General features: G+C 42.9%; 1 protein-coding gene and 1 long non-coding RNA gene across 2 annotated transcripts in view; one reads left to right on the top strand and one right to left on the bottom strand.

Annotated features, from left to right (window-relative positions):
- OPN5 (opsin 5) overlaps positions 1-8890 on the top strand; it is a 95278-nt gene extending 86388 nt beyond the window's left edge. The window contains exons 5-7 of the mRNA XM_075598493.1: positions 1303-1637; positions 3324-3550; positions 5370-8890. Of these exons, the coding sequence (XP_075454608.1) occupies positions 1303-1637; positions 3324-3550; positions 5370-5418 (611 nt within the window). The 3' untranslated portion in view covers positions 5419-8890. The remainder of the gene's footprint in view (positions 1-1302; positions 1638-3323; positions 3551-5369) is intronic.
- The window catches only part of LOC142493846 (uncharacterized), a 42769-nt gene continuing 31913 nt past the window's right edge, over positions 3217-14072 (bottom strand). The window contains exons 2-5 of the long non-coding RNA XR_012801219.1: positions 11282-11328; positions 7992-8107; positions 6520-6570; positions 3217-3530 (exon numbers count right to left, since the gene is read on the bottom strand). This is a non-coding gene — a long non-coding RNA (uncharacterized LOC142493846). The remainder of the gene's footprint in view (positions 3531-6519; positions 6571-7991; positions 8108-11281; positions 11329-14072) is intronic.

The raw sequence follows: 14072 nt of genomic DNA, 5'->3' as shown, positions 1-14072 counted from the left end.
ATGACTTGAACTTTTCCTGTAATGGACTTCTCATCTGACTTATTTTCTTTTGTCACCAGTAGAACAGATTGTAATTGCATTTTTTTTCCAAACTTTAGCTGTCTTTTCCTTACAGCTGTCATTCCTGCCATTATTTCTGCCATCACCTTCAACCTATCCTTCCCCTATTTCTTTGAACCAGACACAGGTAGACTGATTTTAATGTCAGCAGCACCTTCTTGCCTCTTCCCTATTGTTACTGAAATCTTTATAGTCTTTATTGGCATCACGTTGAATAAAGGATTGCACCGATAATATTGGTCTCAAAAAGTTCCTGGTAATAGATTTTCTCATCTCACAATACTTACTAATGCACACTTCAGTTACACCGTAAGCTCTCCACGTCACTCATTCCACCACAGTCTTCTCTAACCATTGCAGCAGGCCTATTAACAGATGGAAACGTTTGTCCGTGACTTATTTTACACTCGTTGGGGCCTATTCTCGTAGCTTCGAAGTGTGTCAATCTGCTGCTAAAGAGCCTTTTCCGATCGGACTGGCATACTTTGCTATTCTGTAATATTATTATTAATAATAATAATAATAATAATAATAATAATAGCATGTTCTTGTATAGCGCTGCTAGTTTTACGTAGCGCTTTACAGAGACATTTTGCAGGCACAGGTCCCTGCCCCGTAGAGCTTACAATCTATTTTTTGGTGCCTGAGGCACAGAGAGATAAAGTGACTTGCCAAGGTCACAAGGAGCCGACACCGGGAATTGAACTGTAAACCCTTCTTGCATGCCCAATCCGTGTCTAAAAGGTTTTTTTCCAGCAGGGGCTTCCCTCTGGCTCTGCCAATCCGATCGGTTTGTCAAAAAAGCCTCCAACTCGCATTTTTGGACAACACCAACAATTCTTGTCGCTCCATTATGCAAACCGCTTCTAAAAACTCAATTATTTTTTTCATGCCACCTCAAATGTGGTGAGATTGGTATTACAAGTTACTTCTCGAGCCCGAAATATGGGGTCGGCTGAAGGAGCAGCACCTATACGTCAGACTGGGGGTGGGGTTAGCACAGCCTCAGGTCATTCCGCTTCTAAAACCTGTACAATCTGGTCGTTTTGGCTGTTAAACCATGCAGCTTGTCCCTTTTTATAGTTGTAGTTTAGAAGATGCGGTTTGCAATAGGGAATAGGGCTTTTTTTTCACATTTTCCGCTATTTTTGAACATGCCAAACTGTGTAAGAACATTAATTAACGAAAGTGGAGCCCATGCTACTGGTGTTTACCTGGTTATGTTTGTCTTTTGTCTTCTAGGCACCTGGCTGAAAAGACATCACGCTTTCATCAGCTTAATAATCATTTGGTCCTATGCATCATTATGGGCGACCTTACCGTTAGTTGGAGTGGGGAACTACGCCCCCGAGCCATTCGGAACATCATGTACTTTGGATTGGTGGCTGGCACAGGCCTCAATAAGTGGAAAGGTCTTTGTTCTCAGCATGCTTTTTTTCTGTCTCCTACTCCCAACTGCAGTCATTGTTTTTTCATACATAAAAATCATTGCCAAAGTTAAATCGTCTGCCAAAGAAGTTGCTCACTTTGACACCAGGAACCAAAAAAGCCACATACTGGAAATAAAACTGACCAAGGTATGCTACGATCCTTTAAAAGCATGTATACATAGCGCTTACGTAGTATGGTCTCTCAGGCACACAAGGGGTTAAACTGTGGATCTTTTTGTATTTTATATGTTTTTGTGGACCCTAATGTCACCAAGTTTGCATGCTATTCACTATGTCTAATGTGTTCGTACATTCCACAGTGAATACGTTTTAGAATAATCCATGTTATTAAATGTACTGTATGAAGACTGGTTTGTTTGCAATTTGTCACAACCATTAGATGTTCACTTGTATGAGCAAAATGTGAGCTTGTGATTTATGCCATTTTTATAGCAAATAAAAATACCACTTGTGAGCACATTCACATGTCTGAGACAGGTCTGCAACCCTGCCCACAGTGTCACCTTTTTCTTCTTATCCATTTTAACATGGACCCCTATAAGCTTATGCCTGCCGTTTTAACAATATTTTTGCATGGATATGTCAGATTTTGCCACTGTAAACATGTATTCCTTAGAATCATGTGTAGCCCTCTTTCCCCTTACTAAAGAGTCTACCGGAACCGTCGGTATTTGAAGGGTTCACTGCTTCTATGAAAAAACAGACTGTGTGTAAAATCTACACAAGTTTAAAGTTGCAATCCCAAACTGGAGATTATATATATATATTACATAGATTCTCCAGAGCTGAACCCCATTAATTTCAGATCCGGAGAGCCACGTCTTCCGTAGATACCTCCATGCGGGGTGCCGGTAGCCGCTCCAGCACACTTGCTGGTTTTCACGTATTGGCCGCTTTTCAAGGCTCCCGTGTCCTGCGGGCCAATAGGAAGCTGTGATGTCATCTGGTGCGGGTTCCTATTGGCCCACGTGATGCTGGAGCTTTAAACCTGCAGGAGATACCAGCACCCCCTAGGGAGTTAAGTATCCCGGGAAGCAGGAGGTCCCCGGAGCTGAAATGAACGAGGTTCGGCTCCGGAGACCCCCTGCTTCAATCCTATGGGGGGAAAAAAATGACATTTTATTTTATTTTTTTTTTTTAATTGAGCCTGCTTGTATTGCTCCTTTAAAATAACAGTGGCAACACAGTTAAATATTTTGTGCAGCAGAAACATAACAGGCATGCATGTAATTTGGTGCAGTTGCTCAATTTTCTGCAAAGCTTCTTACATCTGGCCGGATGCATTTTTTTTCTGCACAAATAAAAGGAAAAAAATGGAGCAAGATTTGTGCAAGACATTATTATATGCGCACTTGATAACTACTCTGCAAACTAGTGCACATGGTGCAAAATCGAGACAAAGTGCTTGGATACAGTACATTGACAAAAAGAAGAGCAAAGTGAAAATGTCTCTGCAATACCTTTGCTACAGAATTGCCGTAGTACTGTGCGTGTATTAGTCACTCTTTAACGGTCTCTGTTGCTGCACTTACCTTGGCTTACCAATGAGTGGATACTGTATAGAAATATTAGGGTTACGGGTAGCAGGAAGGAAGAAATGACAGACATTTCCTTCTTTGAACATTGTTTATTTGCTGCAAGTGAAAGTTAAGCCTCTGTATAAAAAGTAAGGAGATTTAAACATAAAGATATTTTTCTGTGTGAAAGTTGATATTTGTGCTGCAAAATTAATTGTATGAAAAATACATTTGAACTTGATTTTGTAATCTTTTTTTTTTTTTCCCTTTCATTTGTTCCTTTTTCTCCCACAAGGTGGCAATGTTGATCTGTGCAGGGTTCCTCATCGCTTGGATTCCGTATGCGGTTGTATCTGTTTGGTCAGCTTTTGGACAACCAGACTCTGTTCCAATACAATTTTCAGTGGTACCAACTTTGCTGGCAAAATCAGCGGCTATGTACAATCCGATTATTTACCAAGTCATTGGCTGTAAATTTTCATGCTGCAAAACTGGCAAATCACTGCAGAAGAAACATTCAACGTATGTATGATTTACAGTTCTCTGATTCCTAAGTTAACAGGGCATGAGCACCCATGCAGTCATATTATACACTCAGTCATCATACACTAGGGGTAGCCAACTTCAGTACTCACGAGCTACCAACAGGTCCGGTTTTCAGTGAAGCAGGGTCTGATTGATCCACCAGTACTGACGCGACTAGATCCTGAAAACCTGACCTGTTGGTAGCTCTTGAGGACTGGAGTTGGCCACCCTGGCAATACACCAGCACAGATACATTAAAAAGACATCTCTTCCTGTTATCTTTGCTGGTGTCACAGTATATTCTGCTCATACCTTGCACACTAGTCCGTTATTTTACATTGAAAGAAACTTCCTTTGTCATAGGGATTTATTTAATCGGTTACTTATTCGTACGAGTTACAGGCCTTGTACGGTGTTATTTCTGTGCTAAATGCATTTTATATAATGGGGTTGTTCTTTTATACAGATGCAGCGGCCGTTATTTTAAGGCATCACGGCGCAGTTTTCGTGTGCGCTGTTGTACTCCACGCGGCATGAACGCAGCCAATCGCCCCAGGCACACGCGTTTATCGCGGTTGCTTTGTTTGAACTTTATGGATTGTGTGCAATTATATGCAATGAAATGAATGAATTGTAATGCGTACAGTACTGTGCTACTGTGCCAATTCCAGGTGTTTTCTGCACTTGCGTCTTAAGGCGGTATGGTTGGAAATAATCCCGCGCCATCACATGGGTATTCAAGGTATAAACCGCGTGATTTCGTAAAATTATGGCTGCTGCATCTGTATAACCGGTAGCATTTGAGGTCCATGTATCTAGACACAATGGTTGACATGAACTAAGGAGTGCTAAGGTGTGAGGCACATTCATGTGTAAAGATCATAAATGCCTTCTGCCTTTACACCCTGTAAATACGGCCCATCATGTGTATACTGTATGTGGAAATAGCATTATGTTAAAGGGGCACTCCCTCCTAGAGCAAAAAGGAATTTAGTCTTGGCAGTGGTATGTTTAAATGTAGCTAATTTACAGTTTCGCTAACGATGCATTTTTTTAAAATACCCTTTTCAAAATATAACCATCTAATATATTTTAGTGATAAGACTGTTTGTCAGCCATTGACGCTACAAATAGTAAATAGTTTTTTCTTGGTTTTGTTCTTATTTTTTGCAAAAAAAATAAGTAAAACAGTTACCAAGCGGAGTTGAATCATTGCAAGTAAGCCAACTACACTGATAAGTTGTTTACTTTGTTTTTGATCTGATGCCTAGGAATTAAACATTCATTTACAATTGAGGCATCTATTTACTGAAGTGTCACGGCTACACACTTGAGGCAAAAAAAAAACAGTTCCAGGACTATCATTGGAATCAATGAGATATCTTTAGTTTGATCAATATGGTGCAGTGTTGCACGGATTTGCCCTAGTTTTGTTGCCAGAAGCAGGTCCGTAATTAGGTATAGGCTCGGGCCTAGGGTGGCAAATTTCGCTGGGGGGAGGGAAGAGGGGTGGTGCTGTGGTTACAGAGGCCCCGCTCTCTTCTCCACAACAATTAAACTGATTACCGGGACCCCTGTAAAGGTCTCTTACTTCCTCCTCCAGTAGCGTCGCGATGTCATGGAAACACGTCACCACGTGACATCGGAATGCTGCAAGAGGGGGAGGTCAGTGCCTATGGGCGCTACAATTCTTAAACCGGCGCTGGCCTGAACACTTTGATAAATCGGCCTCTAAAGATCTATTCTAGATTGTAATACAGTATATGATGTATATGATGTATTTCATGCGTTAACATGTGTATTATCTTTCCCACAGGGTCTACACAATAAGTACATCCAGGAAATCGCTGTCGGTGAAGGAATAAGCAATGGACGTCGAGAGACGCCATTGAAACGTAGATTATTGATGATGGTTTACAGTAAATACAACAATTGTGAATAAGAAGAAACCTGTGTATTTTAAATAAAATGTTTATTTTCCTATGGTTGCACATGGTAACGAAGAATAGGTCAAGAAAGTGTTGGCAAATGGCAGGGCCATCCCTGTAAGACCAGCAAACCTTTATTTATAAGTTATGGTGTAATTACCTAATGACCTTCCATGAAATTGCTCTCTGAATATTTATATGCAAACACTGTCACACAGTCTGTCAATGATAGAACAGAATATTCCCAAATCCCAAGTAGTAACTGTGAATTACTAATGGACCGTCATTACACGCAAATCTTCGAATTGTTGTAGAAAAAGGAAAACGTTATTTAAAAACTATAAATTATTATTTTAAGAAACGTACGCAGTACAGCTGTTTTACTTCAAGTAATATATTATGAATTGCACAGCAGCACATACATAAATTATATGTTATAATTTTATTTTATACTTAATTATTGCATAGTTGATAATTGACTTAATTTTGCATAGAGGAAACAAAAAATAAAAAATAAAAAAAAAATTCCCTTAATTAAAAAAAATAAATGCTCATGTCTGGTGACGTTTTTGGCTGGAATTTGAATGTCAAACCCAGAGAGGAGGAATATTGACGGAAAGAAAAGGAAAAGTGGGGTAGAATTCCATAATCGCTTACTTTACCAAAAATGTAGGGACCGTACAAGCATCGCAAACTGGGTTTTTTTGCGCACCAAAAACTTAATTAATTGCTTAACTTAATTGCAAATGTGTGTGTGCACGTCTTTGTATTAATCTGAAATTTGTGTTGTTTCATTTTTTTGGGTGAATAAACCGAGCTGCAGTCAATGCACCAAAACCATCAAAAATGACAACATGTAGAAAAATAACAAATAAAGGCTGACACCTTAGTGACTTATTCTCTTGATAAACGGCTTCACTTTTAGCCTGAAACCTCGAGTCTGTGAGGTGTCAGCCTTTTATATATACATTTTTTTTCCTGTATGTTAAGGTGTTCTCTCCATGCATTATTTGTATTTCCATTGTTGTTTATACTTACCCCTTTTGCCCGGTGAAGTTATGTCTTGATTATGCCCAGGACTTGTTTGTCCTACTGTGAAAGATATCTGTTTCAATATATATTTTTGCACAAATGACAAGTTGTCATTTTGCGTCTAGGACCTTTCGCCGCCGCTTCACCGCCGTTTAGCCACTGGTGTTTAGCCACCAGGACACTTAGCTGCCGGCAGTTTTGACCCCCAAGGTAATGTATACTGAAACCCCCTAACTTTAAAATCTAACCTTTACCCCTTAACCTAAAACCCCTAACCTTAACCGATAATGCTATTCTTAACCTTAAAAACCTTAACCCCTTATCCCCTAACTTTACTCAAGTCTTCATTCCTTATCCTAACCCCCTAATCTTACCACAATAAACTTAACTCCTTATACTAACCCTCTAACCTTACCCCTTACATCAAAAAGCTTACCTCCTTACCCTAACCTCTTACAATAACCTCAAAAAGCTTCATCCCTTCCACTAACCCCACCCCTTACGCTAACCCCCTAACCCCTTACACTAACCAACTAACCTCTTACACTAACCCCCTAACCTCTTACACTAACCCCCTAACCTCTTACACTGACCCCCTAACCTCTTACACTAACCCCCTAACCTCTTACACTAACCCCCTAACCTCTTACACTAACCCCCTAACCTCTTACACTAACCCCCTAACCTCTTACACTAACCCCTAACCTCTTACACTAATCTCCTAACCTCTTACACTAACCCCACCCATTACACTAACCCCCTAACCTCTTACACTAACCCCCTAACCTCTTACACTAATCTCCTAACCTCTTACACTAACCCCACCCATTACACTAACCCCCTAACCTCTTACACTAACCCCCTAACCTCTTACACTAACCCCCTAACCTCTTACACTAACCCCCTAACCTCTTACACTAACCCCCTAACCTCTTACACGAACCCCACCCATTACACTAACCCCCTAACCTCTTACACTAACCCACCCATTACACTAACCCCCTAACCTCTTACACTAACCCCACCCATTACACTAACCCCCTAACCTCTTACACTAACCCCACCCATTACACTAACCCCCTAACCTCTTACACTAACCCCACCCATTACACTAACCCCCTAACCTCTTACACTAACCCCCTAACCTCTTACACTAATCTCCTAACCTCTTACACTAACCCCACCCATTACACTAACCCCCTAACCTCTTACACTAACCCCCTAACCGCTTACACTAACCCCCTAACCTCTTACACTAACCCCCTAACCTCTTACACTAACCCCCTAACCTCTTACACTAACCCCACCCCTTACACTAAATGCCTAACCGTACCCTAAAAAGTTTAACCCCTTAAACCAAACCCGTAACCTTACCCCGTACCACACAAAGCTTAACCCCTTACCCTAAGCTCCTAACCTCACCCCTTACCACAAAACGTAACCCCCTTACCCTAAAACCCCTATTGCTAATCTCTTACCTAAGGGGAGAAATGGCCGGCGACTGACTGTTCTTGACGGCTGAACGACAGTGGTGGAGCGGGGTTGGAGAAAGGTCCCATTCTGGTCATTTTTGCTTGTTCGGGTGTCTTGACTCCTGTTTATTAAATGTTTCTTTTTAGATGTAAGTGATTACCTACTGACTCATTTTCACCGTATATACTTTCATTGTATATCAAATTGTTTCCCTGTGTATTACTGGTACAGTTGTGGGGATTGATGTTTATGAATGTGTTTGCGGTACAGAGTTGGACTGCATTCAGCATACACATGTAAATGGTACAGTATGTGCCAGAACATGATGGGGTTTTTTGCTGCGAAAAGCGAGAAAGTGCGGCTCATCCGTCAAGTTTAAGTTGGGGTAAAGCATACACAGACTGTTCATTCAGTTGCTACTGTATTATTTGTCACAGCACAGATGGTATATTACATAAGTTAAAATATTATTATCACAGTAACCTAGTAATATTACAGTAATAATTTACACATGAAGCAGATGTTACTACCCCCGTTACTGTGAACTACCACACACAATAACCCGTGCGATCTCCTTAACCCCTGCTTTCAATAGCATTTTTGTTAAATAACAAAGCAGCGTTAACGCAATGCTTGAGGTTACCCGGGGCGGTAACATTTGCCATCTGTGTACATTTACTAATAGTAGTTATTCATAAAAAAAATACACACATTCTGTTTTCATTTAGGCTGTATTAATCAGGTATTCAACATGATGCAACACATTATTTAAAACAAAATGGACGCGTCATGTACGATAGTGCCGACGATTATTCTAAAACAAACCGGGGGCAATCACCAAAAAGACCCAGGTACATGCTGGGTATGTGCTGGGTATGTGCTGGGTATGTGCTGGGTACATGCTGGGTACATGCTGGGTACATGCTGCAACATTTCACACATTTCTGCAGACAGACTAATGGCCCATCGGATTAACAGCGGGAGTCCCTGGCAGTCCCATTCAAACTGAATGGGACTGCCAGGGACCCCTGCTGTGTTAATCCGATGAGCCATTAGTCTCTGCAGAAATGTCACTGAAATGTTGCAGCATGTACCCAGCATGTACCCAGCATGTACCTGGATCTTGTTGGTAATAGACCCAGATTTTCCAAGGCAAGTTTAAGGCAAGTGTTAAAATACTCGTCGGCGCACCTGTATGAAGTCTTAATACATAAAACACATAGGGGTCTATACTGCATATCAAGGAAAATGTGGTGCAATTCTGGTGCAACACAAACTGCAGCTGATGTACAGTACTGTATCAGACACAAATTCCATTGATTTCAATTGGATATTTTTCTTTGATCTGCTGTATATAGTGCAGATTCTGTGCCCCAGAACGGACCTCTTTTAGCTTGATCCACATGCCCCATATTCTTACTCGCATTAATTTATTTTTGACTATGCTATGGTATTATATACTAATTCTCATTTGCGTTCTCTGCCTGGCAGAATTATACTCAGTTATACTGTATGTAAATCCCCCAAAGAAGATGCAGTCTGTGGGAAAGAGTTAGAGTTTTGTCAGAAAGGCAAAAATAGCTCTGGGTGTCAAATATTAGCTCTGCGCCCAAGTCATTTCTGTGTTTACGTTGCAATGTAGTGTTAGGAGCTGCAGAGTCATTAGGATCTGGGCAGAATGAGGTGATAAAGAAGAGGAATTGTTCATGCGTGTGTGCACTTCTGTTGCAGATATACAGTATGACTGTGCGTAACAGCTACGCATGTGATGTATGTCACGTTTGTATTATCGGATGCATCCTTTAACGCAGCATTATTACATTCCTCCTTTTCTCTTATTTTTTTATTTGTAAAGCATGTGGCAATGTACATTCTTACCTAGCTGGCAATCATTTGGTTCTCCTGCTATAAATCTATCAAAATCCTGATTGTGTCCCTAACATAATATCTGTATTTAAGTTTAATTTTTTTTAAAGTCAGTGTAACTCAGCAGCTATAATGTATCCTTATATTGCTAAGGTAACATTGACTATTGTTACAGTTTATGGCTCAAACTGCTGGGCACATTGGTAACAAGTTATCACAAATATAAAAGTGTTGCAAAGATCTTGCACTGCTTGCGAGTTGGGCTAAAAACCTGTTATTGAAATCAAAGGATGTTTTAAAACTCATTAAAAAATGGCATATAGAGTTGAATAAAATCAATCACTATTATCTAACACTACAGAAATGTATTTAAAAACAAAACGTAAGATATTTAAAATATTTTGCTACATTAAGTACTAAACTCTTTTGGGTGTGACCTTCATCTGCAACTAGAATTGCCTCACATAGTACATGCTGCCCTTTCTCCTACATCTTGATCTATTGTTCTGTAAAGAATTCATGTAGTGCAGGGGTGGCCAACTCCAGTCCTCAAGGGCCACCAACAGGTCAGGTTTTCATGAGATCCCTGCTTCAGCACAGGTGGCCTAGTCTTTGACTAAGCCACTGATTCAGGCACAAATAGGGATATCTGGAAAACCTGACCTGTTGGTGGACCTTAAGGACTGAAGTTGGCCAGCCATGGTTCATGTGCTCTTATAGTATAGTCCAGGGGTTCTCAACTCCAGTCCTCAAGAAGCCACAAAAGGTCAGTCTTCGACTGAGCCACCTGTGCTGAAGCAGGGATATCCTGAATCTTGATGACGGGAGTTGAGAACCCACAGTATAGACCGATTTGCACCTTGTCCGTCTAAGCACACAAGAACAGACGTTAAAATAACTCTCAATTCAAGACAGGTGCTATTTAACAGGTGTACGCCCAAGGAGAATGAATTTAAATAAATTTGTGTTGGGCAGGCCTGACCTGTGGCTGGAATTTTAACAACTGTCGCACAAAATGTTATTGGTCTTTTTTGTTAACTCTAAATTGAGTTCTTATTTTATGAGTCGCAAACCTCCCATCTCCACATAAATTAGTGCTGTGACTAACTTTAAATCTGCCCTGATCTGCATTTGTCAATCATTTCCTAGTAAAATGTATCAAATAAGGGGCCTACTTACTAACGTTTTCCAACTGGTGGAGAAAACCGCAGTGTATTTATCAAAAGAATACAATTGAATGCAATTGGAGTTTTTAATTTGATAAATCTGGTGCAATCATTTTGCACAAGTTTTGCATAAAACGTTACAAGATAACCCCCAAAGTGTTCAATAACTAGCTCGCCTAAAATTGTAGTTTGCCCTGTTTTTAATGGCAAGATGGAGCTGGAGCTATTAGGCTGGACAATGCTTACAGTTTGCTTTCCTTTACCTTTACTATCCCATGACTTCTTTGGTGTGAGAATTTGGTTCCAACACCTGTTTAGGGGATTACAAAGAGACGCCAAAGAGTAATTATCAAATGAATAGAAACATACTTCTGTAAAAACATTTTCATACGACTGGCTGCACATTGAGCAGTTTTTTATTTTCTGTTACGAAATAGATTATCTCCCTTGGTTGTATATCTCCATTAGGCCCAGGTTAACAAAAGTGTGCTAAACTTTAGCAAGCCTTTACTCCCACTCATATGAATGGGACCTGAGGCGTGCTAAAGCTTAGCATCCTTTTGGGGTGCTGGGACTTTTTCTACTTTATTTGCCTCTATGCACTGCTAGGAACAAAGCCATTTCAGAAAGTAAAAAGGCTGCCAAATAACATCCCAATATACAGTATACAGCTGCAGCGGCCGTTATTAAAACAAATCACGGCGCCGTTTTCGTGTGCGCTGCTGTACTCCACGCGGCATGAACGCGGCCAATCGGCCAAGGAACACGCGCTTTTCGCGATTGCTTTGTTTGAATTAAATGGATTCTGTTTCTGTTTCTTTGGGTGCAATGATATGAATGAATTGTAATGTGTGCTTCTGTGTCAATTTCAGGTGTTTAAAAGCCAGAACTCTAAAATGCCATTTTCTGCACTCGCATTTTAAGGCGGAACGGTTGGAAGACATCCCGCGTCATGACATCAGTATTCCGATGTACACAACGCGTGATTCGTTTGAATAACGGCCGCTGCAGCTGTACAGCTAATTGGTTAACAGTGCCCAGTCCAAATCTTAGCATTAATTTCTGACATATACCATATACTGTAGTAGTTTACTAAACTAACCATATACTGTAGTAGTTTACTAAATCTCGAATAACTATGATTTAGGCAATAATGAGCCCATTTCATTTTTCCCATTGAAGTCAGTGGGAATTTTCCCTTAGTAACTTACAGTTGGACTCAACAAAATGATAAAACCGTGTAAATAGCATAGCACATATTTCACTTAAAAAAAAAAAAGTATAGACCTTTAATATAAATGTAATATTTATTTTTGTACTAGTTTGGCGTATTGTGAGGATTGCTTGCTAAGACCAAAGTTTTAGATACAATAATGTGTTAGCAGTGCTCTACTGCAGCGTTTCCCAAATGGTGGGTCGCGACCCGGCACCGGGCCACGGAACCAAAATTGCCGGGTCGCAGCGAGGCTGGCCGTGCGGTGTCGTCCTTCCCTCCCCCTCCCCCCCGCTCAAGTTAAAAAAAAATGGCGGCGATTCCCCCGCGCTCCCAACGTGGGACAGAGGAGGAAGTACCAGCTCCTCTGCGGCCCGCACGTTACGTGGGACGGAGGGGGGAAGTACTAGCTCCTACTGCGGCCCGCTTCCCCCGCGGCCAGCTTCCCGTGCTCCCTCCCCGTGGCCCCACCTCCCGTGCCCCCAAGCCCACCTCCCGTCCCGGGCAGCTGCCGCGGGGATATCGGGTGCAGCAGGGGGAAAGCGTCCGGCGGCAAGGTAAGTCACCCCACCCAGTCACTGTCACCCACCCAGTCACTGTCATCCACCCAGTCACTGTCACCCAGTCACTGTCACCCACCCAGTCACTGTCACCCTGTCACTCAGTCACTGTCACTCAGTCACTGTCACTCAGTCACTGTCACCCAGTCACTGTCACGCAGTCACTGTCACCCAGTCACTGTCACCAAGTCACTGTCACCCAGTCACTGCCACCCAGTCACTGTCACCCAGTCACTGTCACCCAGTCACTGTCACCCAGTCACTGTCACTGTCACCCAGTCACTGTCACCCACCCACCCAGTCACTGTCTCCCACCCACTCAGTCACTGTCTTCCACCCACCTAGTCACTGTCTCCCACCCACCTAGTCACTGTCTCCCACCCACCCAGTCACTGTCTCCCACCCACCCAGTCACTGTCACCCAGTCACTGTCTCCCACCCACCAAGTCACTGTCACCCAGTCACTGTCTCCCACCCACCTACCCACCCAGTCACTGTCTCCCACCCACCCAGTCACTGTCACCCAGTCACTGTCTCTCACCCACCCAGTCACTGTCTCTCACCCACCCAGTCACTGTCTCCCACCCAACCAGTCACTGTATCCCACCCAGTCACTGTCTCCCACCCACCCAGTCACTGTCTCCTACCCAGTCACTGTCTCCCACCCACCCAGTCACTGTCTCCCACCCACCCAGTCACTGTTTCCCACCCAGTCACTGTCTCCCACCCACCCAGTCACTGTCTTCCACCCAGTCACTGTCTCCCACCCACCCAGTCACTGTCTCCCACCCACCCAGTCACTGTCACCCACCCACCTACCCACCCAGTCACTGTCACTGTCACCCATCCACCCAGTCACTCTCTCCCACCCAGTCACTGTCACACAGTCACTCTCTCCCACCCACACAGTCACTGTCTCCCACCCACCCAGTCACTGTCTCCTACCCACCCAGTCACTATCACCCACCCACCTACCTACCCACCCAGTCACTGTCAAAGTCACTGTCACCCACCCACCCAGTCACTCTCTCCCACCCAGTCACTGTCACCCAGTCACTCTCTCCCACCAAGTCACTGTCTCCCACCCACCCAGTCAGTTGGTGCGGGAGATAGGCGTGCGGTCAGGCAATAGTGGCTACGCGGTTGCTGGCAGGCAGGGGGAGGCAGTGGAGCCGCCTGCTTGGATCGCCGTCCTTTCCTCTCTCCCCCGCGCCCCCCACGCCCCCCCCCCCCAACTCCAGTCACTCACATCCGTCGCTGCCTGTAATTCACTATGTCTGT

Source organism: Ascaphus truei, chromosome 4, assembly GCF_040206685.1.
Source record: "Ascaphus truei isolate aAscTru1 chromosome 4, aAscTru1.hap1, whole genome shotgun sequence".
NCBI classification, from domain to species: Eukaryota; Metazoa; Chordata; class Amphibia; order Anura; family Ascaphidae; genus Ascaphus; species Ascaphus truei.
Note: the sequence above shows the minus strand (reverse complement) of the source record. Positions and strands in the feature narration are given on the sequence as shown.